Source organism: Sorex araneus, chromosome 1 (genome assembly GCF_027595985.1).
Source record: "Sorex araneus isolate mSorAra2 chromosome 1, mSorAra2.pri, whole genome shotgun sequence".
Classification (NCBI taxonomy): domain Eukaryota; kingdom Metazoa; phylum Chordata; class Mammalia; order Eulipotyphla; family Soricidae; genus Sorex; species Sorex araneus.
Window position 1 is genome coordinate 437,256,828 of NC_073302.1, and position 27,231 is coordinate 437,284,058.

The 27,231-nt window shown below is 44.2% G+C and overlaps 1 protein-coding gene across 10 annotated transcripts in view; it reads left to right on the forward strand.

The window, feature by feature from the left end:
* Window positions 1-1,602: 1,602 nt before the first annotated feature.
* The window catches only part of LUC7L2 (LUC7 like 2, pre-mRNA splicing factor), a 59,042-nt gene continuing 33,413 nt past the window's right edge, over window positions 1,603-27,231 (forward strand). For 2 of the 10 annotated variants that reach the window (XM_055124168.1, XM_055124166.1), the window contains exons 1-2: window positions 4,953-5,036; window positions 19,567-19,661. Coding sequence is in view for 6 of the 10 variants with exons in the window: in XM_055124163.1 (XP_054980138.1) it covers window positions 4,999-5,036; window positions 5,143-5,228; window positions 14,108-14,184; window positions 17,537-17,607; window positions 19,010-19,080; window positions 19,567-19,661 (438 nt within the window). In the remaining 4 variants the exon portion in view is untranslated. Of the gene's footprint in view, window positions 2,100-4,952; window positions 5,037-5,142; window positions 5,229-14,107; window positions 14,185-17,536; window positions 17,608-17,684; window positions 19,085-19,566; window positions 19,662-27,231 lie in introns of those variants that run through there. The other 8 variants (XM_055124163.1, XM_055124164.1, XM_055124165.1 and 5 more) reach the window with 8 other exon arrangements.

Here is a 27,231-nt window from a genome sequence, read left to right on the forward strand (position 1 = left end):
CAAAAACAGTAACAAGTCTCACAATGGAGATGTTACTGGTGCCCGCTCGAGCAAATCGATGAACAACGGGACTATAGTGCTACTGCTTTTCACAGTATCTAGAAATACCTGTATTTCATCTTGAGGACTTAAGTGTTTTTTTGTTGTTGTTTCTTTTTGGGCCACACATGGGCATGCTTAGGGCTGACTCTGACAATGCTTGGGGCTCCATATGTGGTGCTGGGGACTGAACCGAGGTCAGCTGTGTGCATGGCAAGTGCCTCACCTGCTGTATTATCTCTTCTGTCCTGAACGGGTTTAAATTTTTTAAACAAAATTTTATTGATTTATCCTTGATTTATGATACATTGCGAGAATACAACTTTATCCCTCCAAAAATGTACTACCACGCTGTGGCCCCGCCACCACTGTTTTTGTGCCATCCTCCGCCATAAAAACGAACCCTCTTACCCATTCTTTCTCCTCTTCCTTTCCCTCTGTGAACACGTTTTCCTCAGCACGTAAGTCATTCTGGCTCTGCATTTTTGTTTTTAGGTTTGTTTGGGGGCGGGGGGCACACCTGGCAGTGGTCAGGGCTTACTTCTAGCTGAGCTCTGGCATCACTTCTGGCGGTGCTGGGTAGGGGTAGTGCTGGGGACTGTATCCAGGTCAGGTGTACAAGGCGCAAGGCCTGACCCCTGTACTATCTCTCCAGCCCCTCTGTTCTGCACATTCTTTGAAGTCCTCTGCTCTCTACGTGATTAAAAAAGAAAAAAAAAAACCTTAGGTTTATAAAAGTAACTCGGTTCTAACTGTATCCAAATTTATGAATGACGATACAGCACAGACTCCCACGAACACCAAAAAGCCCACGCCCCTGTCACCTCCATTTCCATCCATCCCCCCGACCCCTCCCCACTGCGGACCCCAGCAAGCTGCAGACCCCCGGGCCGTCTTTCCCCTCGGGGATGCCAAGCACCGCAAAGGCTATCTTATTCTTCCAATTGCGCTTTCAAGGCAGGCGAGCAATTATCTCCGAGCCCAGCCCGTTTCCCCTCGCAGGTCCCCGCGTCCGAGCCTCAGCTGCCCACGGAGGCCGCAGCTCCCGCCTATTCTCCTCCACCCCCCCTCGCCCCGGGGCCGTCGAGGTGCCCCGCGCGTGTGCTGTGTGTCGGAGGTGGAGGTGGGCAGGGTGGGGGTGGTCGCATCTCCCCAACATGACCGCCCGCACTCTGGGGTGGGGGTGACGGTGGGCACACGGCCCCCAAGGGTCAGCTGTCCGCACGGGCTACTGGTCTGGGTGGGTCCCGGAGAAGGGGTTTAACGGTCAGCGCGTCTCCGTGCGGAGCCCGCTCACCTCCCCGGAGCCCGAGCTGGGGCCCCACTTCCGGCCTCGGGCTTCCCCGGCCGGGCGCCGCGGGCAGCTCCGGCCCGAGGGTCGCGGTGGGGGCGGGGCGGGCGGCGGCGGGATCTCGCGAGACCTGCGGCGCAGGGGCGGGCGCCGCGCGCGTGCACGCGCCCGAGAGCCGTTAGGGCGGGCCCCGCGCGGGCGGGCGGGGCGGGCCCAGGCCCTACAGTTGGCCGCCGGTTGGTGGAGCCCCCGCGGGAAACGCGGCGGCGCCAGGAGCGTGCGCGCTCGCGTGGCGGCGGCGACGGCGGCGGCGGCGAGCGGCGTCAGAGCGGGCCGGGGGGGGGCTGACGGCTTGTGGCGGGTGGCGGTGTTGGCGGCGAGCGCTGGCTGCGCCCGTGCGGCTCGTGTCCCAGGAACCCGGACGGAGAGCGCGGGGCCGAGGGCGGCCGTCTTCCACGTCCGCGTCGTCGGGAGAAGCGCCGCGCGGACACGCCTGCAACCCCTCAGTCCCTCGGGCTCCCTTTCCTCACGCCTCGAGGCGGCGGGGCGCCAGCGGCCACCACCGCCACTACCACCACCACCACCACCGCCGCCGTCACCACCGCCACCGAGGCAGCGTCTCACCTCCCCCACCCCACCCCCTGCTTGCCCCCCGCCCAAAAGGGCCTGCTCCGCGCCCAGCCCCCGCCCGCCCGCTACGCCGCCGCCATGTCGGCGCAGGCCCAGATGCGCGCCATGCTGGACCAGCTGATGGGCACCTCCCGGGACGGTAAGTCTCCGCCGGTGCCCTGGGGGTGGGGGAGGGGACGGGCGACGGCGCGGGGCCGGGGCTCCGCGGGCGCACCTGGGCTCGCGCGTGTGGCTGAGGAAGGGGCTCCCAGATTGGTAACACGAGGTCCCGGCGCCCGGCCCGGCCAATCAGGCGCGGGCAGGCCGGCCGCGGGGGGCGGTGACGGCGCGGATTGGCGGGAACGGCTGCCAATGGGGTCAGGCGGGGCCCGGAGGCGGAGGGGAGAGTTTGAGCCGCCTCTGTTGACTTGGCCGGGACCCGGGCAGCCTGCGCGGCCGGGCCGGCCCGAGTGGTCGCCTGCTGGGTGCCCTGGCGCCCCCGACTCCGTCCCCAGCACCCCCTCGCCCCCCCGGCCTCGGGAACGCTCCCTCCCCACCGCCCTCGCGGGCGGCCAGCGACGCGCCGGCCACCGTGCCCCCGGTGTCGGGTCGCGGGGGAGCCCTGCCCCGGGGCCCAGACCCCGAGCGGCGCCCCCACCCCACGGCACCGCGGCCGCCCTGCAGAGTCTGACCCCGACCGCGGCTTCTGCAAGTGGGTGTGTTTGGCCCCATTTTGTGAAAAGAGAAATGTTATGGCCTGTCTCTTTCTTCTCTTTTTTTTTTTCCTTCCCCCCCCTCCTCCGACAGACCTCCATTTTGTGAGACAATTTAATAATAGAGGCTTTTGTTCAGTAAATATTGACAACTCTTGCATGTGCCCCGGAGAGAACCATTTTGGAAATTCTGGTGCCCAGTGGAGTAGGGTGGAGGGGAACATAACGATCCTTAGGGGCATTTAGGTTAGAATGGGTATAGAAAAAAAGGCCTTGCTGCCGGATAAGGTTTTTGTCGTGGAGAATTTCTAAAGAAAGTGAAACATTTGGGTTTTTTAAAAATTTTTTTGTGATGGTAACCAACTAGTTATTGTTTATGGATTCGGCTTGAACCCGTGCTGATACGGAGGAAAGGCCTAGTTGAGGACATTGAAACACTCGGCAAAATCCCTCCCTCTTTTTCATTTGTTCCTAGTTTAGGCAGATAGTTTCCTAGTTGTTAGAGAAATGCTTTTTTTTTCCTTGACCAATCACCTTTTTTGAGTTACCCTTTGAGTCCTTCGCAGCAAAATGTGTGTGTGGTTTTTAAAAAATGATTGGATTAAACTATTTTTGGCAACACATTGAGTAGAATGTCTTTTTCAGTGTTCACAGTTCAGTTTTAATAAAAACCCACAATGGGAGTTTTCCCTCGTAGGCTATCTAGACAAATAGGTATAGATGGTACACGTATTTGGTTGTATAGAAAGGGGAAGATTGAGAAAGAAATGAATTTATGTAATAAACCCTTGAAACTGAAAAATACCACCGGAGATACTTTTACCTGTACCATTTCCCATCTTTAGATTAGAATGTTTGTTTCATAACTTCAGAATGTATTAACATTGCACCTTTTCCAATATGAAGATGGCTTTGGGAAAGGCTTAATCCAGGATTTTAGTAGACAGAATAATTTTTGTAATCATTGAAGATTTTTACATGAGTCATCTAGATCCTTGGTTCTAGGTGAATACCATTTTTTTGATATCTTCTTCATGGATTAAAGTTTTTCGTTTTACTGGGAGGGTAGTTTGCTCAAAGGTAACTACTGTTCATTCACTTAATAAATTTTCAAACAAAACTAAATTTAAATGCAGACAAATATGTGTGTGTGCATAGATGTATTGCCATGTGTGTAGTAGTCAGCAGAAATTGGATTTCTTAAAATCCACTCTGCTTTGAATATAAGTAAGTTTATATTTTTATGTGTCTGTTACTGGATTTTTTGCCTCTAAGAGAATTCTGATGAACTCATGTTTGTAAGTCCATGATAATTAGTTGAAATGAATGGATTTTCTCTGCTGTGTTGGGCCTGAAGGAACATACTACATTCAAGGAAAAGAAATGGGTTTTTTTGTTGTTGTTGTTGTTATTTTTTGGGCTTTTTTTTTTACCTGAAATACCCAAATAGGGTTTTTCTTGTTCTAATACAAGACTTAGAACATTCTTTTCCTTAACAGTTAGTTAATGAGTTTACATATTTCATTTTATGATTCAGGATTGTTCTCGTTTACTGTACAGTCAACTTATCCAGGGATAGGGGAGCATGGCTATGTTCCCGAATAGCAAACATCAAGTAATTTGAAACTGTATAATGGGACTCTGTATCGGACCCAGGAACAGCTTACAGGGAGTGCTCTTGGGTGTCTTGGCACTAAGAACTGGAAATGGGGATCCAGGAGGTGGGAGAGAGGTGGAAAAGGTAGGTAGGAGGGTATTAAGGGCCACTCTGGCCCATTTAATTTTTTAATTACGGAGACTTTTTAACTGAAAAGCAGTGTCTTCCTGGACTGTGGCACTCAACTCTTAGTGTCCTCTTTGTTGGGGAGTCTGAAGTGTCAGGAGACCAGGGCACTGGAAAAGCCTTGCTTCTCTCCACCCCCAGATAAAACTTACTTTCAACACCCCCTTTCCTAAACTCAGACATTTAAATAAGTTCCCCTCTAAACTCCTTGGAGACTCACCTCTCTTTCTTTCTCTCTTTTAAAAAAAAAATCACATAGATTACTTAAACTTAACCAAAATCCTTAGGAATTGGAGTTGTAGTGACAGGGAAATGGAAAGGTTATTTGGAGTCGCTGGGCACTTGAGAAGGATAGGCCAGTCCTGGGTGAGTGGTGGGATTGGGGTCTTCCAAAACCAGAGGGCAGCATGCCGGTGCTGGGGGGTGGGGCAGGGGCTGAGCAGGAGGTGGGAGAGGAATGTCGCCGGGAGGTGGGAGGGCCAAAGACAAACTTTGCCTTCTTTGCAATTTTGCCTAGGGCCCTGGTGGTGGCAACCGCCTGTGTGCCACTGAAAATCGTGCCGATGCCTGGCATACTGCATAAATGGAAGCAGGGTACCGCGTGAGTTGAAACATTGGTCACACTATATAAAGTTTGTATATGTGAATCAGTGTAACTCATACCCATGTAACTGGGGGTCTGACTGTATTTGGATCTTTCTGATAAGGCATCATGGGCTAAGGAAAGAGCACTGGGCTGAGACTCAGGAGACCTGGGTTCTAGCCCCAGCTGCACCTCTAATTGTGACCTTGGGTAAGTCACCTAACCTTTTTTGCCTCAAGTTAAATCTGTACTTTGTTTAATGGGAACCCAAATAATCTGTTGTGCTAAATAATGTTTAAAAATAAGAATATTTTTTAAGTTTTTCTTTTCTTTCTTTTTTTTTTTTTCTTTTTTAAGGAAGGACCTGTGAGGTTAAGGTAGATTACAACATTAGTAGAGGGAAGAGGGATAATTCAGTTTCTCTGAACCATTCCATTTGGAAGAAAGGAGGAACACGGGAAAGTTGAAGTAGCAATTTTGAGAGTTACCTACCTGACGGTTGGAGTAATCTGGGGTGGGAATGAAAATGAAAGCTGTGAATTTAGATTTACATCCTAAGTTTATAAATTATGGAAGTTTTCCCTTTTATTAGGAGCAAAAACTATCTCCAGAAGGTTTAACCAGGCCCAGAATGGCCAGTTTTCAAAAACAAGTAGGAGACTAATAGAATATAGAAATGAATTTTAGACCATCATTAGGTGATGGTTATTGTTAGAAACTATTTTGGTCAAGTTAAGATTTTTAGATAATTCTAGCTCTAATGACATACTCAGAAGTGCGCATTCATAATAATCAAATCTTTTTTCTTCTAATTATATTGTTGTTAAAATATGAGCTATAAGGTTGAAAGGCTACTCATCCTAGAGTTTCACAGGAGTTTTGCAGGAAAATACAGTCCAGAAAATCACTTACTGGTTTGTAATGATGTTTGATGATAACATAATTATTGAATCTCTAGAGACTGTCTGGCATTCCTGCCTTTTTGGAAAATAAATGAGTGAATCAGAGATGTGGGTAGTGTTTTCTTCAGTAGACTCTCCTCTTCATAAAATCATCTTTAATTTGTTCCCTCTTATACATTGAGAGCATTTTCTTTTACTTTTCTCATGAATAAGTTATTCATTGATCAGTTGTAAACCATTCTATTTCAGTTGGATTGTTCATTTTTAAGTGAAGGAGGCATAGCCTTTAAGTGCAAGCATACTGTCTTGTGGGGGTTTTGTTGTTTCTTTTTGCTTTTTGGGTTAGACCTGATGATGGCTCAGGTCAATATTTCTGGTCTTGCACTCAGGAATTACTCCTGGTGGTCCTCAGGGGACCATATGGGATGCCGGGATTGAACCCTGGTCGGCTTCGTACAAGGCAGACACCCTACCTATTGTCCTATCACTGGCCCCAAGTACACATTTTTGAAGTAATAGGTGTATCTTACTCCAGATCATCTCCTTTTTTTTTTCTTCTTCCCCTTTTTGGGTCTCACCTGGCGATGCACAGGGGTTATTCCTGGCTTTGCACTCAGGAATTACTCCTGGCAGTGCTCAGGGGACCATAGGGGATGCCGGGAATTGAACCCAGGTCAGCCACGTGCAAGGCAAATGCCCTACCTGCCGTGCTGTTGCTCCAGCCCCAGCGTCTACATTCTTAAGAAATTTTAGCAATCATAATATTAAGTAATTTTAGTAAATATCAGAGGTCTACGCCTATAAACCACTTTTAGTAAATAAATATATATATATATATTTTTTTTTTTCTTTCTGGGTCACACCCAACAATGCACAGGGGTTACTCCTGGCTCATGCACTCAAAAATTACTCCTGGCAGTGCTTGGGGGATCATATGGGATGCTGGGAATCGAACCCTGGTCGGCCGCGTGCAAGGCAAACGCCCTACCCGCTATGCTATCGCTCCAGCCCCCAGTAAAAATATATTTTAATAGCCACATAGTGAATGCTAGAAATTTATGGTATTTTGCTTTTTTTTTTTTTTTTTTTTTTTTGGCTTTTTGGGTTATACCCTGAGATGCTCAGGGGTTACTCCTGGCTTTTCACTCAGGAATTACTCCTGGCGGTGCTCAGGGGACCATATGGGGTGCTGGGAATCGATCCTGGGTCTGCCATGTGCAAGGCAAATGCCCTACCCGCTGTGCTGTCTTACTGCTCCAGCCCTGGTAATTTGCATTTTGAACTCTGAACCAGTTACTTTTTTTTGTGGGGGGAGAGACACACCCAGTGGTGCTCAGGGTTCTGTTTCTGCACTCAAGGATCACTCCTGGTGGGCTCAGGGAACCCTGTGGGATGCTAAGGATAGAACCCAGCATACAAGGCAAGGGTCCTACCTGCTGTATTATCTCTCTGGCCCTGAATCAGTTATTTCTCTCTACATACTATCCCAGAACACAGTCATAAGACTCTATGTCCTTTCTTGTCCTTATATTCTCTACAGTGATTCACTCGCTTCAAAGAAATGTGCTTCTGGAATATACTGAAACCAAAGAAAAAAGTATTTTGTCCGTATTCATAAGCTTTACAAGCGGCACATACCTGATTTGATTTGAGTTAGATGTCATAAAGATGAATGGAAGCAAGATAGATGCTTAATATGGGTAGCAAGATAGATGCTTAAAATGGGCAAGTAGGTGTCATGTCTGAGGGTTAGTTATGGAAAGTGAAAGTTCAATATTAGCATTCATCAAAACTTAAAGTAATTGTTTTGGTAGCGTTGTTTTGTGTAGGGGCCACGCCTAGCAGTGCTCAGGGGTTATTCCTGGCGATGCTTCTCGGGCGTAGGGGATGCCAGGGACGGAACCAAAGTCTGCTGAGTCAGCCACATGCAAGGTAGGCACCCTAACCACTGTACTATCTCTCCGGCCCCTTGAAATCAATCGTTATGGGTGCATGCAGGCCCACAGTGTTGCAAAGGTAGACAGGTGGCTTAAAACTGGGGTCAGTTACGTGGGGAAAACCAGATGCAGGAGCAGAGATACCTTTGAATGGAATTCTGGAAAGGTACTTAACCTGAATCCTAAGGTAACCTGTTCTACTCAGTCTGTTTAGTAAGAGCCTGTATGTTACAAGGAAGAACCTGAGAACATTTTATTGGAGTGTAGAGAGAAGGGCAAGTTCCTGATAGGAATCTTAAGGATTTAGGACCTTCAGAAATGTGTTTCTATTTTATTTATGGTGTCAAGCACTAATGGTCTTTAGGGTAGAAATTGGAAGGTAGACCATAATCAGTTCATCAATTTGTAAGATTACTGAAGATGGAAACAAGTAGTTTGTAAAAAATGCAGTTGCTTATAGTGTTTCTTTTGAGCTGAATGTTTTTATGAAAAAACCGTAAGTAACAGTCAATTGAATAAGCATCTTATTTTGCCATTTAACATGTACTAGAGAAAGGAATCTTACAAGCTTTTTTTGTTTTTTGTAAAAAATTCACTAGGTAATTGACCCATATGTTCTAATTTAGTTGTGAACCCTGTACAATGATGTTTACCTGTGATTCTGATGCAACTGAAAAGAATTTAACCAGCTGCCCTTGTAAGTCTTTTGTCATGTCTCCTGAAAGTATGGTAAATTGCTTTGCTTTTCTTTCTCTTCCTTTCTTTGTTTTTGTTTTGGGGTCACACCCAGTGTTGCTCAGTACTTATTCCTGGCTCTTTGCTCAGGGATCTCTCCTAGTGGGCTTGGGTGACCAAGCACTATGGGGTTCCAGGGATTGAACCTGGGCTCACCACGGCGTAAGGCAAATAAATACCCTACCCTCTGTACTGTTGCTCCCGCCCCAATCCTGGCCCCTCCCCACATATATGCAACTTAATTTTTTGGAGGTCATACATCATACTCAGCTTTGCTCAGGGATCACTCCTGGCAGGGATCAGAGCCAGCTGTGTTGCCAAGGATTGAACCTAGATCGGCCTCATACAAGACACATGATTATCTCTACAGTCATATTTAATTTTATTTTTTAATTTTTTGGGGGGACGGGTTGAAAGAGGTCATACCAGCAGTTCTCAAGGGTCACTTCTGACAGGCTTGCGGGACCATGTGGACTGTGGGTGATCGAAGCTGGCTTGGCCACATGCAAAGCAAGCCCATACCCGCTATACTATCACTCCAACTCCTTAATTTAAAAATAAAATTTTATATTAGAAAAAATAACTTGTTGGGATGGAGGGAGGGATGGTATAGCAGATAGGGTACTGCCCTTCCACTAGTATATATATTTAGAATATATATATTCCCCCAAAATAAGACCCTGAAAATTAGAACTTGTTAAATGTATTAAATACATTCTTAATACCAAATAAAATCTTTTACCTTGTGATAAATAGTTGTGATAAATAATCATCACTAAATAATTGGGTGGTACTTAAGAAATGTTTGTAGGGCCAGAACAACAGTAAAGCGAGTAGGGTGCTTGTTTTGCACAGAGCAGATCTGGGTACAACCCCTGGCACCCCATATGGTCCCCAGAGCATTGCCAGGAGTAACCCTTGAGTATCGCCAAAAACCAGCCCCACCTCCTCCCCCCCAAAAAAAAGTGTTGGTAAAATCATGTAATGTATTTTGTAGAAATATTCTCTACAAATTCCATAGTTTGGGCAAAACTGTTATCGCTTGCAGCCAGGAAGACAAGTTCAAGTTCTAGAGCTCATGCCTGAGCTATGAAGGCCTGAATTTCTATCCTAGCATCACGGGGTCCTGTTTAAGAGCCCCTCCAAATAAAACCAGCCAAAGTGTTGTTCTAGCCACCCACATGCAAGGGAAGCTCATGGGACTTCCATACCAACGCTCTAAAGCGAAGCCGGCCAGAAATGCAAACCTGTGAGATGGAGACCTCGGGGCGTCTCCCTGAAGCCCTGGAGGAGCTTTCTCCAAAGGGTGCCCCGTGTGGGGTGCCAGAACCTGCCCTGGAAACTGGAGGGCAGTGCCTGTGACTCTGCAAGGCCCGCAGCAGGCTTGCTAGGAAAGCTGTTTGTTTCCCTCGGTTCTGGACCACACGTTCAGAGAAATTTCGGGGTAATGCTTTAGAGGGAGTACGGCCCTAGATACTGAGTTCTGTGTATTTCTGGCTGCTGTGCCTTAGAGTGGTCTGCTTCCCACCTGGGGCTTCATACATGCAAGGCCAGGCTTGCTTCCACCTAGCTCAGGCAGGGCTGGGGACCAGTTTTGTCAGCCAAGGGCTATTTGCATGAATGGCCTCATTCTGCAGAGGGGACAGCAATTCACTATCACTCCTGCCCCAGGGTAGAGGGCAGAACCCTGCTGACTAGCCCCCAGGCTACTGGGTTCCTCTCCTCTCCCCTCCCCTCTCCTCCCCTCCCCTCCCCTCCCCCCTCCCATTCCTTTTTTCACTTTCCCTTTCTTTTCCCTCTTTAAGATTGTTTCTGTTGTTTTTCACCTGCAACAAAGTAGCAAGTACAGGAGCAGAATTCCTTGAGGGGACTGTCTGGGCAAAGATTTTCACCTTTATTTCTCAGGGAGTGGGGTGCTCCAGGTTTACTAGGAGTTCCCATTATTCTCTCCCACATTTTATCTCTGTTTCGGCTGTGGGGCCTCTCCTGGCTGTGCTCGGGACCATGGGGACCATAGGCGTTATGGGGTTGGCCTTGTGCAAGGTAAGCGCCTTCTCCGCTGTGCTGTTTCCCCCGGTCTCCAGCCACATGAGTGTATTTCCAAGTCATAAATTTGACTTTTTTTTTTCAATTTGCTTTTGATTGTAGTTTTTTAATTTTGAGAAACATTTAAATACAAAGGACAATCAAAATATATAAGGATAAACAAATTTCTTTCCCTTAAAAAAAAATGAACATTCCAGATGAAATTCTTCCGTTCATCACCAGTCTCAGTGCTTCCTTGGGACTGGTGTGTTCGGTGCCCCACAGTGGTCCGCTGTGGTCTTCAGAGCAAGCCTTGGTCTCCTTCACGGTAATTTCTCTTTGAACTTCCTTGATCGTTGAGTTGTCTGTATCCTCTTTCCTGTGATAATTCTCATTTCTCTTCCTTGTTATTTCTTTCGTAGGTTTTAGGTTTGGGAGATGCTGCTTGGGTCTTATACCTTTCACTAACAAGTGAGGACTTGTCTTTTTAATAGATAAACCAATCACTTTTTCTGTGGTTCCTTTCATAGCAGAATAGATTTTGTTACTTCTAATTTTGTGTGTAGTTTTCTAGATGATAAAAGGCACCAGATAATCCAGAGTACCAGAATTACTGTGTCAGAATTATAGTTCTGCAAGTAAGTATCAAAATAGAAAATTTAGTGGGCTGCAGGTTTTGTTTTTTTTGTTTGTTTCACTTTGGGGCTATACCTGACAATGCTCAGGGATTGCTCCTGGCTCTGCTCTCAGGAGTCACTACTTGTGGTGCTCCAGGGACCATGTGGGACATCAGCGATCATTGAACCCTGGTCAGCCACAGCTGTACTATCTCTCTGGCCCCAACGGGCAGTACTTTTTAATAACTGATTTTTGTTTGATTTTGGGCACCACATCCAGAGATGCTCAGTACTTACTCCTGGCAGTGCTTAGGGTACCATTTGAGATGATGAGGATCGAACCCAGCTAAAATATGTTGACACATTTCCTGGTATATGTATAATGAGAGAAAATGGGATTGAGGCCAGGGGTAGAATAGAAATTTGAGACTAGCTATTTAGTTGTGGGTTTGTTTGTTGTTGTTTTTTTTTTTTTCCAGTTCTATCACAATTCTGCTAGCTCTGAAGCTTGAAGGTTTTTCTCCTCTTACCAGGTTTCAAAAATCTCATCCCATGAAATTTTATTTTGGTTTTTGGTTACCACCCTGAGGTGCCCAGGGGCTACTTCTGGCTCTGCACTCAGGAATCACTCCTGGATGCCCAGGATTGAACCGGTGTTGACTGCATACAAAGCAAGTGCCTTATATGCTGCACTGGCCCCAACATTGATTCTTATAGAAAAGTAGGCTAATGAAATTTAGAAAAATATTTTAGAATCATGGGGCTGGAGCGATAGCACAGCAGGTAGGGCATTTGCCTTGCATGTGGCTGACCCCGCTTCAATTACCAGCATCCCATATGGTCCCCTGAGCACCGCCAGGAGTAATTCCTGAGTGCAGAGCCAGGAGTAACCCCTGAGCATCGCCGGGTGTGACCCAAAAAATAAATATTTTTTTAGAATCATAACTCTTTGGTCCTATCCAGCAAGAATGACCTTGTTCTGGAAATTTCCATAGTTAACATTTGATTTTTAAAATGTTGGACTTGTGCGGAGATTATGGTGGTGAAGGTATTAGTAACTAGTTGTTACTATGCATCTCTATGACTATATGAAAGGCTAAGAGGAATAAGCCTTTCTATATATTATAGATTGAACTTATTAGCATTTTCTGGGGAAAGGAAAGCTGCTACTCTTGTAATTATTTTATAGGTTTTAAAAAAGACATAAGACATCTGGAAGCGTTAGAATTGTAATTGGTTGTCTGCATTGCAGTCTTTAGCTACTCTTCATTTTCCATACTAATAATGTGTTTCCTAAAAGTTTGACTTGTTAACTATTTCCAAAGCATGGTCCAGAGTAATTGCTGGACTGCTGTGGGTGCAGTGCATCCAAGAGGCCTGAGTTGAAATTCTGCCCCCCTCACACACACACCCCTCCCCATTCTGCACAGATTGACCCCTGCACCCTGTCAGTCACCAAGTTGGTAGTAGCCCCCAAGCACTGCCAACTTTGGCCAAAACAAGTTTACAACCATCTATAGTCCTTCTGTTAAAACATGGTGGTGGCCAGGGACATAATATAGGGGTTAAGTTGTTGTATACAGCTGACCCTGGTTCTGTCTCTAGCACCTTTTGTGGTTCCCTAAGCACCTCCAGGGCTCACTGCAGAGCCAGAATGAGCACTGATGGGTGTTGCCTGCCCCCCCACCCATAAAACAAACATGGCCAGTTTTTTCAAAAGGAATTTCTAGGAACTGTATACCTAATAAGTACATTAAGCAATGTATTTACCACAAGGGGGAGTGGAGTAATGAGAGTTGGGTGTTTTTGGGGTCAGAAGAGATAATACAGTGGGTAGGGTACTTGCCTTGCTCACAGTCAACGCAGGTTCAATCCCTGGCATCCCATAGGTTCCCTGAACACCAGGAGGAATTTTTGGGTGTATCCAAAAATAAACAAGGGTCTTTTTTTTTTTAATGTTAATTACAGGAATTGCTTAAGTAAGCGTTAGACTGAATTTTGTGTATTTTTATTTAGTTTTTAGTTTTGGGGTCACTCAGATGCTCAGGGCTTACTCCTGGCTCTGTGCTCAGGGATCAGACCCAGGTCTGTCGCTTGCCAAGGGAGCACCTTACCAGCTGTACTATCTCTCTGACCCCGAGGCTGAATTTTAAAAGCAAGGTAGTAGAGTTGATGAGAAATTTTGAGGAAATGGTAAAAATAATGGCTGGTTCTTCAGTATAATAGTCACTGCAGCAGTGTCCTCTTTGCCTTGCTTTCCGCAGGAAGACATAAAGGTTTATTTGGTCTTTCTGAAGGGTCTTTCCTCCCCTGTCCTAGCCTAGCCACTGTCCAGGGGTCCCTGGTTAATCCACCAAAGGATTACGTGGACAGTATCTGTTGTCAGGAATGGTCATGAGGATGGAATCCCCTTGAGTTTGAGTGTTCAGGGAGATGGGGCAGTGGGAATCTTAAACTTCACACTTATGTCTGTCTTTCTAGTTCTGGCTCTTTTCATTCAGCGTTGCGATTTTCCTTCAGGGAGGTTGTGCCTGCCCTGGCCCAGCAGTGCCTGGTGTCCTAGCAGGTGTATCGGGGAGGAGGAATTTGGTGGTTTAATTGAAAGGTGGGAGCCAAACCCTTCTATGGCCCCATGTGTAGACTAGAGGATGCTTCCATTCGCTTTGTATGTGGTTTAATTTTCTCCTGTCTTTCCTAAGTCAAGCTCTATTTCTGTACAAAGGAAATAACTAATTAGTTTTTATAAATTGCTTGCTATTAATGCCTGGTAATATGCAGTAGAGATAAGGATTCTGCACATCATTTTATATATGTCAAATATTACAAATTTCAAGGTTCTTTTGAAATACTAAACTCAGTTCACTTTTGCTTAGCCTTCGCAGTTGTTGATCACATAGCATGGTCATCCACTCACAGCTTAAAAAAATACAGGGAGCATCGGAGAGAATGGGTAAAGTAAAATTTTGATGTTTTTAAAATAGCACCTAAATCTATGAAAAATTGATTTGATATATTGTTTGTATGGGAAGGAGGAGGTGGGTGGTACTGGAGGGGTGGGGGGGTGGATGTTGGGAAAAGAGCATGAACCATGTTAAATGATAGCAGATAGCATCTTGGCTAAGATTTTAAAGTATTGTTCCTACAATTTAAGTCTGACTCAGTTTCAGAAGAGGCCCATGAAACAGCAGTGTTGGGAATTAGAGGGGTTTCCTGTATCCTCCCAATTGATTGAAGGGAACTTTGAGACTAGTAGTACTTAGAGTACAGTTTGACCAGAAGCCGCCTTTTATAGAGTAGCCTCATGTATTCTTCCCAAGTAAAACTGATGATTTGGGTAAACTGAGGTTCTGCACATTGACTAATGTATATTCCAGTTTTTATTTTATATACCTGTACCACAGCAGGTAGGGTGTTTGACTTGCACTCGGCCGACATGGGTTCGATTCCTCCGCCCCTTGGAGAGCCCGGCAAGCTACCAAGAGTATCTCGCCTGCACGGCAGCACCTAGCAAGCTCCTCATGGCATATTCCATATGCCAAAAACAGTAACAACAAGCCTTACAATGGAAATGTTACTGGTGCCCACTCAAGCAAATCGAGAGCATTTCTAATTTCTAAAATCTTGTCATTTTAGTTGTATACAAAACCCTGTTATTGTGGAAGTTATGGGATGGAGGGATAAAAATGGTTTGACTGTAGAACATCTATTTTTGTTAGTCTTTTTTTGTTTCTGTTTTTGGACCATACCCAGCAATGCTCAGGGCTTTCTCCTGGCTCCGCCCTCAGGGGTCACTCCAGGTGGACTCTGGGGTCCATATGGGATGCTGGGAGTCAAACCTCTGTTTATGGTGTGCAAGTCAAGCACCCTGCCTGCTGCACTGTCACCCCGACACCAAATCATTTTTGTTTTGTTGGTGGATCGAACCCAGGTTGGCTCTGTGCAAGGCAAACGACCTACTTGCTGTCCTATTGCTCCAGCCCCTAAACTTTTTTTTTTTAATACAAATACTAATTTCTTTTTTGAGACTTGTTTTTGTTTTGGGGGGGCCACACCCAGGAATTCTTAAGGGGTTACTTCCTGTTCTGCGCTCAGAAATCACTCCTGACAGTGCCTAGAAACCATATAGGGTGTTGGGACAGGCAAGAGCCCTACCCGCTGTACCTGCTCTGGCCCTAGTCATATTATTTTTAAAGGGTTTTTTTTTCTCCTTTTCACACTAAAAATCTGGGTAGAATAAAATATGAGAAAAAGTTATTTAAGAAATCAAGATTCTACTTAAAAATAATATTTTGGTCCCAACTTTGCTGTTTCCACCATGAAACCATTTGCCAAAAGCCAAATGTTATTCTCATTGTGTTTCCCAAACTTTCTACCTTGATAATCTTTCTCCAAGATACTGTCAGTTTGGAATATCCCCCTTTCTCCCTTTCTTTCCTCTTGATTCTGTTTCTTCAGGTCATGGCTTCTCCACGCACGAGTGCTTTTCTAACCCCTCAGCCCTTGCTGGCTAACACTGTGGTCTGAAATTCCTAACGTGCTGTTGGAAGCATCCATTTGGCAGTGGCATCATGCTCCTTTGTATTATTGTTGTAAATGTTTTTTCATTGAAAGCATCATTTAGAAAAATGCTTCATTGAGAGCTTGCCTTGTATGCCTCTTGATGTATATCCTGTTTTAATCTCCATTAGGTCTGATTCTATGTCTTGTATCCAATGTTATTCTAATACAGCAAATTTTTTGTTTCATAATTAGGGTTTTTAATGAATATATGCCCAGAAAACCCAAAGACATTATTAAATATATAAATTAATTCCTTGTTTTGTAAGAAGATTTGGTTTATACAGGTCCCTGTCCCCACCACCATTTTCTTAAATTCAAATGGTCATCGGTCTGCTTAGCTTACTTTGACGGAACAGGTTTGGGCCAGATGTCTGACAGAAATCAGAATTATTAGTATTTTTATAGTATTGGTTTAGCAAAACTGTACTTCCATGCCATTTAAATAGTACATGGTGATGCCAGATTGTTATGAAGTTGGCCATGAGAGTTAATTAACACTTTTGAAATATTAGTAAGTCAGTACTTAGCTGTTGGATTCTCTCAGCTTATTTGTATGTCTGAAATTTGGGGGTTAATATGCAGACTGATTGCTGTATTATTGTGCTATGGTTATCTACTGCTCATTGAATGTGTACATACTCTTATTTTTCTGCAGTGAGGAATTAGAAAACTTTTTAGAGTTTATAAAGACTGATCCTTTTGTTGGCATGGGTTAAATTTTGGGGAATTTTTTTTTTCTTTTTCTTTTTGGGTCACACCTGGTGATGCACAGGGGTTACCCCTGGCTCTGCACTCAGGAATTACTCCTCGCAGTGCTAGGGCACCATATGGGATGCTGGGAATCGAACCCGGGTTGACTGTGTGCAAGGCAAACACCCCACCCGCTGTGCTATGACTCTAGTCCCAGGTCCCAGATTTTTGAATTCTGATTCTTTTAAAGCTGCTTGTGGACACTGTTTGGTGACTGTGTTAGGAATTATTCATATTTTATCTGATTGCTGTGTCTTTAAGGCACATAAATCTTAATGCTAGATTTAATATTAGATTTCTAAAAAGCAAAAAAAAAAATAGTGTCTTGTCATAGTGTTTTATTAGTAAAACTTACCATAAGTCTCGATTCTAAGACCTAACTTATAATATTCTTGAGCCCTTAGTCTGAAAGAACTTGTATATGATATTGCTGTTTCATACCCAAAAGTATAGGTCCTTGTAGCAGGGAGATTCCAAAATCTGGAGAGGGATTTTGTTTTTTCCTTCTTTAAAATGGTATGTGTTTGTTTTCTTAGCATATACTGGACTCAATTCAAATAAAATTTTCCTCCTAGCCCATTAGTGAGCAAAAAGCTTCTAATGTATATGGCATCGCAAATCTGGTATGAGCTTCATCATAGTATATCATTCTAGGGTGAGCCCATGTTTCCCCTCACAGCCTGATGAAATTTACTTTTAAAATAAAACCTTTGTAAAAAGAGGTTGGTTTCTAGGTTGTAGTTGGCTTCTAGTGCCACTTTCTGGCACTGTAGCCTGGACTGTCTGTAATCGTTCTTCCCTGGGGTTACACTGGTTAAGTCAGTATTATAGAAAAGCAAAATACCCCAGTTTTGTTCACTTTTTGTTTTGTTTTGTTTTCATATACAAGAAGCTTTACAATCAACATGTACTTCTAGATGCTGTATTGAAATTGCTGGCAGAGTCTATCCTATACAAACTGAACAATCTGGCCCCTTGTTTTATTTGTAAAGGTTCAATGTATCTATGCCTGCCTACTTCAGTCTGCAAGGGAGTGTCAGAAAGGCCCCGCATTCGCCGAGCCGTGAGTTATCACTAACTTTTCAGATGTGTTAATGAATGTGGAACAAAAGCAGTTGTGTTTAAAAAGAAAAGACAAGGACATCAAGATAATTTACTATAGTAGCAGGCGAGAATACTAAATGATCATTCCAAATTAGAGTATAAAAATAATCTAATTAGACAATCTTCCTGAAAACCTATTGTTGAACTGCTCTGATGCTACCATTTTAACTCTGTTACTTAACGCATTATGGGCCCAGAGAGGAGAACAAAGGACTGGGATGTATGTAGGCTTTATGTAGGCTTTGCAGCACTGTTCTTTCCCCTTTGCACTGCCAGTAGCTTCTGGACACTGCCAGATTATGGAAACTTCTCTTCCCTCAACCAGTCCCCCCCCCCTTTTTTTTTCCCCATGTGCTCTGGGGCAGAGCAAGGCCTGGAGTGCATACTTTGCACGTGGGAGCCCCAGGTTTGATTCCTGGCCCCCCAAGTATTGTTGGTTGCCCCTAAATCAAACAATTTTTTTTTTACATCCCAGTCACAAATTAGGATGTGCCTTAAGTTTTCTAACAAAGTTAACAATAATTTGAGGTTTCAGAGGCCAATGCATGGGGGGGGTGCAGCTGGCCACTGGTTAGTCCCCTGCACCGCCTCCTGGGGCCCCTGCATTGAACCATCGGGCCTTCTGAGCACCACTGGAGGCACCTCCCAGGACCAAACAAAATTTTGAACAAAATCTCTTACACCACCACCATCCCCACCACCCCCAAACCACAGTATTGAAAAAGTCTTCCACGATAACCTTGAGGGGGTAACCCTTTTGTTGGTCTCGTGAAAAACAGTGTAATCATTTCCTAAATGAGTTTTTGGCATGATGCAGGCATCATGTGAAGTACAGAAATATTTACAGTCTATTTTGGTACCAGCAGTTCTTGCTCAGTAATTCACCAGTAGGTTTTCATTCTTAGTGATAATGCCAATTTAAAGCTAAAATAAAACACTTAAATTTCTTAGCATTCTATATAGGAAATATCTTTAAAACCGTTTTTGTTTTGTTTTCTCCCAAAGCAAAAAAAAAAAATAGTAACTAACATCTTTGTTTTGTTATTTGAGCTAGTTACGTTTCTTTTCCTTAGCTCCTTTAAAGTTTTGAGTAGATAGGCACATTTGGTGAGCAAGTGGGAAGCTTGTGTTGCTCAGGAGGTGGGTTGTGTTATATCAAGCGTGAATTTAAATGTACCCTGTTTGGCAATGATGTAGCACAGACTGACTCCATAAAACTTGGAGGTACAGGACCTTTGAGGCATTAAAGTTACCTTTTCATTTAGGCAATGTGCCTTTGTTTGACTGGTGTGTAAGTACTTCTTCCAGGTTTGTACGCTCTTAAACACGTTATTCTACCCTCTCTTAACTCCTCCCAACAGCAAAGGGGACACACTTCAACTGGAACAAAATAGTGGAAGAAATGGCTTCTGGGGTTCAGTGGGGATTCGCAGTGTGTATGCAATGTTTGCAAGATTATTTTTATTTTTTATGTTTTCCCTTAATGTAAGTCATAAAGTCCATGCTTAGTGTCCAGTAGAGAACATTGAAAACCAGTAAAACTTTCCTAGTGGGTCTGCTGCAAGTTGCTTAACCTCTTGGGGCCTCAGTTTCCTCATCTGCAGTAAGGAGTTGGACTCTCTAATCTGTAAGGTCCATTCCTGCTCTGAAATCCCATGCTTTCCTGAAGTACTCTATGTTAACAGAATGATTGCTTTCCCACGTGAACTATCTGAGTCACATGTGCAGTACAATACTGCAGCTGCATGTTGTCTATAATAGTTTTTTCTGTAGGACATTATAGAAACTAATCCCTCCTGAGCTGATTTATAAATATGTGTGTATAACCACACATAAAATCTAGTAGTAGTAGGGCTCTAAGTAATAAGTGTTTTCTAGTTGTCTAACCTTGAATGTTATTAACTTTCCTATATTACAGGAGACACCACACGTCAGCGAATCAAATTCAGTGATGACAGAGTATGCAAGAGTCACCTTCTCAACTGTTGCCCCCATGATGTTCTCTCGGGAACTGTACGTATATATTCGATCGGCTGTTTCTTTATTGCTGTGTTTCAAAAAAGAACTATTTGATGAAGTATTAATGGCTTTTCAAATTGTTTTGCGCTCCATTATTTTTTCTTTTTGGTTTTGGGCCACACCTGGACCACCTAGCTCTTTCTTGGTGCTGATGGTGCCCACTCAGGGTGGTGCTAGAGATGGAAACCAGGTCGGCTGCGTAAAGGAAGTGCCCTCCCCACTGTGCTCTCTCTCTGGCCCAGAGACGAGTTTCACAGTACATTCCTTACCGTTGGGCCGAGGAGACTTCTTGAGGGGTAGGGTTTGGACCACACCAGGATCTGTTGAGCTGCTTCCTGCTGGGGGCTCTGGGGTCATTCTCTGGTGCCGTGGTTTGTCTTCGGGTTGCTGCATTCCAAGCATTCACTTCAGCCTTTGATGTATTTCCATGGTCCAGCAGAGTGTGAAGACCTTTTTCCAAAGCAGTACATAATATTTTTACATATATGTATTACGGATACTGTAGTGGGGAAAATTAGTTAATGATAAGTTCTCACAATTATTTTTGTGTGAGATGCCACTCCTGACCCTGTTGGGGGGGGGGGCTTACTCCTGACTCTGCTCTGGGGTTATTTTTGGCTGGGCTCGAGGGGCCATCTTTGTGCTGGGGATCAAACCCATGTTAGCCATGTGCAGGAAGCCCCGTATCTACTGTACTAGCTCTTCCTTCCCTATGAGTAGTATTTTCACTTAACTCGTTTATTTTGTGGTCCCTAATTTTTTGTTTTTGTTTGTATTTGTGTTTTGGGTCACACCTGGTGATGCTCAGTGGTTACTCCTGGCTCTGCACTCAGGAATCATTCCTGATGGTGAGCAGGGGCCCATACGGGATGCTGGAGATCAAAGTGGTTCGTGAAATTTTTGAAGCTCAATTTAGATTGTACATTTTGTGAAGTTACATGATCTTAACCTTCATTTTCATTCCAGTTTGGAAAGTAAGGAACGACATAATGGAAAACCTGTTTTAGTGGAATAAAGAATTTGATTCCCCGACTTTGGAATTTGGTAGAAGTGATGAGTTCATTCTCTCTTTCTCCGCTCTCTGTCTCTCTCTCAGCAGGAGGCTATACTTTTTGTTTCTGAGAACCATGATTTATGTAGTTACTCATCATTGAGTTTTGGTGGTAGCAGCTTAGATCTCATGTTCTCACTGTTGGGTTTTTGTGGTGTTATTTGGCTTTTAAGGGTTTCAGGCATACAATGTTTGAACACCACACTGTTCCTTCACCAGAGCCGCACTCCCCCCCACCCCTCCCACACAATTCCCTTCCACCTACCAGTCTGTGGGATGTGAGTTTGTTTTGTTTTGGGGCCACAGCCCTGGTGCTTAGGGGTAACTCCTTGGCTCATCACTGAGGTATCACTCCTGGTAGTTCCTGAGGGAACACATGGATGTCAGGGATCTAGCCTGCATGGGCTAGATCCACGGAGTGTCTTCCCTGCTGTACTATCACTCTGGCCCCGCAAGATTGTTTTAGATAGTTATTATTGGATGATGCTTTCTTAGAATGTTGTGAGGGGAGTCAAAGAGAGGAAATCTGGGTTCAAAAGAGAACATGGGCTTCAAGGAAGACACAGGTTTGAAATATGTCCCCTTTGCTGTTGAGAGTTTTCTTAAAAGCTGTCTGAGTTTCTTCTGATGAGTTAGTAGTAGTTCAGTATCTCTGAAAAGTAGTCCAGGCGTGTAGTTGGAAAACTTGTTGATTTGTGTGTGTGTTTGTGTGTGTGTGTGTGTGTGTGTTTCTGTTGTAGTTGTTTTTGGACCATAGCCACTTGTACTACCTCCTGGCTGTGCTCAGGTATCATTCTTGGTAGTGCTTAGGGCATCAGACTTGGTCAGCCATGTGCAAGGGCAGTGCGGTAGCCACTATACTATCTTCCTGACCTCAGGAAACATTACTGAAACTATATTATGCAAAAAGGAGAGAAGAATCTGTTTGGAAAAAATAGAATGTATAGATTTCTCCTGGGTATATTCTAATACTACAAGACTTAAAGTACTATGGGATTTGAAAACTTTGAACTAACTGTGACAGGTAATGAAATAAAATTCTGTTGTGGTATATAATAGAAGTCTGTAGTCTTAAATTATCTGGTACACTTTGATACTATGCATTCATGATTGTATTCAGTTTAACAAATTACTTAATTTAACTAGATTTAAGTTATTGCTTCAAATAAATTCTAAAAAAATATTTTAAAAGTAGCTGAATTTAGTTTTTAAAAGTTTAATACTTTAAAACCTGTTGAACTAAGGCTGTATTTATTTTGTACAATGTATTTGACATTGTATTTTACAGGTATAGGATTGATGAAACTCTGCTACAGCTGTGCTGTATATTGTATAGTGAACACACTGTTCATTTGTCTCCCTCCTTTTTTTTTAATTTTGATTTTTGGGTCACACCCAGTGGTTGTCAGGGCTTACTCCTGGCTCTGCTCAGAAATTTCTCCTGGTAGTGCTCGGGCACCATATAGGGTGTCGGGATTGAACCTGAGTCAGCCGTGTACAGGGCAAACGCCCTACCTTCTACCTGCTGTATTATTGCTCTGACCCTCATTTGTTTCTTCTCAGTTTTTATTTGGGGGGAGTGTTTGGGCTCCCTGGTGGTGTTCGGTTCTGCTTGGGAGACTCTGATGTACGAATTGAAGTGGGGTTGGCGTATGCAGTTCCTGCTCCTTCATAACCTTCTTTTCTCTCTCGCTCTGTCTCCTCGCTTTTTCCTTACTGAGTTCTGTGCCATGTCTAGTGGTGCATAGGTTTTATTCCTGTCTCTGCTCAGGGGTCACTACTGCTAGAACTCGGGGATGCTGAGGGTTGATATGAGTTGGTTGCGTGCAGAGCACTCACCTTACTCTCGCAGATCCATCCTTCCTGCCATACCTGGTGATGTTCAGAGCTTGCTGCTGGCTCTGCATTCAAGAATTAACTCCTGATGGTGTTTGAAGCACCATATGGGGTGCCAGGGATTGAAGCTGGGTGCTGCACAGCAAACACCGTACTAACTGTACTATTGCTCCAGCCCCTATCTGCTCCCTTCTTTTTTTTTTAATTTTTTTTTTTTTTTCCCAAAAAAATTTAATTGAATCACCTTAAGATATACTGTTACAGAGTTGTTATTGTCTTTGAGTATTTTCAAATTATGGAGGGTTTTTATATCCCACAAATGAGTGTGATCATTCTGTCTCTCCCTCCATCTCTGACTCATTTCACTCAGCATGATAGAGTCCAGCCATGTATAAGCAAATTTCATGACTTCATTTTCCCTAAAAACTGCAGTGTTCCCTCGTGTAGATGTAGTATAGTTTCTTTATCTACTCAGCTGTTCTCCAGTACTCAGGTTGTTTCCAGCTTCTGGCTGTTGTGAACAATGCTGCAATGAACACAGGCGTGCATATTGCTTTTCTGCATTGTGTTTTTGGACCCTAGGGTATATTCCCAGGAGCAGTATTGCTGGGTTGCATGGAAGCTCAATTTCTAGGGGTGAGGTTGTTTTTTTTTTTTTTTTTTTTTTTTGAGGAATGTCCATATTGTTTTACAGAAAGGCTGGACCAGTCAGCATTGCCATCAGCAATGAATGAGAGTCCCTTTCTCCCCACATCCATTCCAGCACTGGTTGTCTTTGTTTTGTGCCATTCTCTGTGGCTTGAGATTGAGATACCTCATTGTTTTAATTTGCATCTCTTTGGTGGTTAGAGGTGAAGAGCAATTTTTTTTTTTTTGAGGAAGTTTCTGGTCTCTCTTCTCCCCATTCTTTTAGATGAGGCTATATGATTTTTTTCTTGTAAAGTTGTACCTGTGTCTTATGTATCTTGGATATTAACTCCTTGGGCTGGATCGATAGCACAGTGGTAGGGTGTTCGCCTTTCACATGGCTGACACGTGTTCATTCCTCCCCCCCTCTTGGAGAGCCCGGCAAGCTACCAAGAGTATCCCGCCAGCATGACAGGGCCTGGCAAGTTACCCATGGAGTATTCTATATGCCAAAAACAGTAACAATAGTCTCACAATGAGAGACGTCACTGGTGCCCTCTTGAGCAAATCGATGAGCAAGAGGATGACAGTGACAGTGATTAATTCCTTATCAAGTGAGTGTTGGGTAAATAAATTTTCTGGTACTGTGGGCTGTCTGTATCTTGGTCCTTTCCTCCAAGGTGCATAAGCATAAGCTGCTTAGTTTAATGTCTCTTTCCACTTGCTTGGTCAGAGGTGTTTCATCCTTCAAGATGAAGATGCCGTTAGCTTCAATTTCATGGAGAGTTCTGCCCATGTTATTCCTCTGTATCTTATGGATTCTGGCCTAATATCCAGGTCTTTATTATTTAAAGAATTTTATTACCATTATTCTTAATTCTTATTATTATCAGCGTGTTCAGTTGTGACTCTTGGCTCTGTGCCCAGAAATCAGTTCTTGTGGGCTCAGGGGAACATATAGGCTGCTAGGTATTCAACCCAGGTTTAGCTGCATACAAAGCACATGCCCTGCCTCTTGTACTATCATTCTCACCCCTCTAAGGATCTATTAGAGTTTGACCTTTTTGCATGGTATTAGAAAGAAGTCTGATTTTTTTTTTTTTCTTTTTGGATCACACCCGGCAATGCACAGGGGTTACTCCTGGTTCTGTGCTCAGGAATTACCCCTGGCTGTGCTCAGGGGACCATATGGGATGCTGGGAATCGAACCCAGCTCCGCTGCGTGCAAGGCAAACGCCCTACCCACTGTGCTATTGCTCCAGCCCCTGTTTTGTATTTTTTATTTGTTTGTTTGGGGATGTAGCAAACCTATTTTCCCAGCACCACTTCTTGAATAAGCTTTCTTGCTCCAATTCATATTTTTTGCTTATTGAAGATTATCTGAATGTTTATCTGGAGAACTATATTCCATTACCATGCTGCTTTGTAGTGCAGTTTGAAGTTGGTGAAGGTCATGCCTTCTATCTTCATTTTTTATCTACTGGGGGTAGGGTTGAGGGGAGTTAATATTTATATGAATTTTCGAAGTGTTTCATCTTTTTCTTTGAAAATGTCATGGGTATCCTTATAAGGACTGCATTGAATCTGTACAGTGAGTATTGCCATTTTAATGATGTTAGTCCTCCCAATCCATGAGCCAGGGGGATGTTTTCAATTCTTTTTTTTTTTTTTTTTTTCGGCTTTTTGGCTTTTTTTGGGTCACATCCGGCAATACACAGAAGTTACTCCTGGCTCTACACTCAGGAATCACTCCTGGCAGTGCTTGGGAGACCATATGGGATGCTGGGAATCGAACCTGGGTCAGCCACATGCAAGGCAAACTCCCTACCCGTTGAACTATTGCTCCAGTTCCCAGTGCTTTTATTCTTAAAGTAGTGTTTTGTATTCTTTGTATATGCCTTTCACTTTGGTTAAGCTGATTCCGAGGCACTTTTTTTTTCCTTTTTTGGGTCACACTTGACGATGCTGGGGGGTTAACTCCTGGCCCTGCACTCAGGAATTACTGCTGGTGTTGCTTGGGGGACCATATGGGATGCCAGGGATCAAACCTGCGTCATCCACATGCAAGGCAACTGCCCTACCTGCTGTTCTATTCTTCCGTCCAGTACTTTATTTTATTGAAGTACAATTGTGAATGGGATTTTTTATTATCTCTTCTGTTTTGTATTTTGTCCATAGGAAAGCCATGGACTTTTGCATGTTCATTTTTCAGCCTGCCACTATACAAATTGCTTTTAGGAGTTGTTTTTAGAATTATTAATATTTTTAAAAATTAGTATTGACTTATTTCTTTCCTCTGGATGCCTTTGATTTCTCTCTTTTTTTTTTTTCTTGCCTAATTTCTATGGCAAGTTTATTGAACAGAGTGAGAGTACTGAGATTGAGCAATTTTGTCTCTGTCTGATCCTGGAGGGTCATTTGATTTTTTTCTTTTTTTTTTTTTCTTTTTGGGTCACACCCGGTGATGCACAGGGTTTACTCCTGGTTCATGCACTCAGGAATTAACTCCTGGTGGTGCTCAGGGGACCATATGGGATGCTGGGAATTGAACTTGGGTCAGCTGTGTGCAAAGCAAACGCCCTAACCACTGTGCTATGTCTCCTTCCCCTCATTTGATTCTTAGAGCAATTCTGTGACTGGCTTGGAAGATAGCATAAAGGAGTAGAATGCATCCCTGGCGTGTACAAGGACTAAGGTTCCGTGGTCTCCCAAACATTGCTTAGTGAAGCCCTGCTGGGGCCCCTGTCCTCCAAAATGTTCTCTACTATGTATATCATTCAGTTCATTTTGTACTTTGAACCACACCCAGCTCTGCTCAGGGCCTACTCCTGGCTCTGTGCTCAGGAATCACTCACAGCAGTGCTCAGGGGGTAACCTGTTTGGTATTAAATATTGAACCTGGGTCAGCTGCATGAAAGGCCGTGTAATTACCCACTGTACTTTCTCTCTGGTCCATGATTCAAATTTTTAGCTTTAATGATGGTCACTTGTCAGAATCACACGGCACTGTTGGTTGAAAGTAAAACTGGAACCAGACCTGGCCTAGGAACCTTATTCTTTCAGTATTGCTGAACCATGCAATTAAATTTGATAGTGAATCCATAAGATGATAGTGAAATCTCAACCCCTGCTCCTCCCCACCCACCCGTCCACCTTTGGGACATACCCAAGTGATGTCGGGTGCTACGCTGGAGGTCCTCAGGGGAACCTCCTGTGCCGGTGTGCGCATGCAAAGCGAGCACTGCAGCTGTTCGAGCGCTCTCCACAGCCAGGGAAGCCTATCTTGGCTCTTGTTTCCCCTTACAGTACAGAACTTCATGGTGAGGCTTAAAATTTATGGTGTTGAATTCCTCACAAAACAAAGTCTTCCTAAAATCACTTGCCAGGGAGAAACTGGGTGAGAAATAATCTCCATTTTGTAGTCTGGTAGGAGTTTCTGGATGTGGATGGGGTTGTCTGAAATTCAGTCGGAGTTAGACCGCATGGCTCTGTGCAGGCTCCAGGGCTGTCCAGCTGTAAGGTCCATGAGAACTTGAAACCGCCCTGAGCCTGACCCTAAAAAGGGCTCCTTCGAGCAGTGCTCAGACCTGGGTGTGAGAGCTTTGTGATTTGAATTGTGAACTTCAGTAGTTCATTCCTCTGTGTGCAGAAGATGCCCTTTCTCAGAACAAAAGAACCTTCACTAAGTGAAGAATGCAGAGATTGTTGTGTTAACTGTAGACTGTGTGATGAAAATGGTCCTTTTTTTGTTTCCCCAATTTTTATTCCTCAGCTTTATCACATCCTGCACCAAGACTCAGCAGTTTTTCAGATTATTTTAGAAGAAACAAATGAGGGCCAGAGCCCTCAAATATAGTCCAGTAGGTAGGGCATTTGCCTTGCATGTGGCCGACCTGGGTTTGATTCCTGACATCCCAGAGTCCTCCGAGCACTGCCAGGAGTAATTTCTGAGTCCAAAGCTATGCCAAGTGTGACCCCAAAAAGCAAAAGAAAGAGAAAAAGGAGAAACAGATGTATTCTCAGCCTTGTTTTGCTTCTGTGCCACACTGG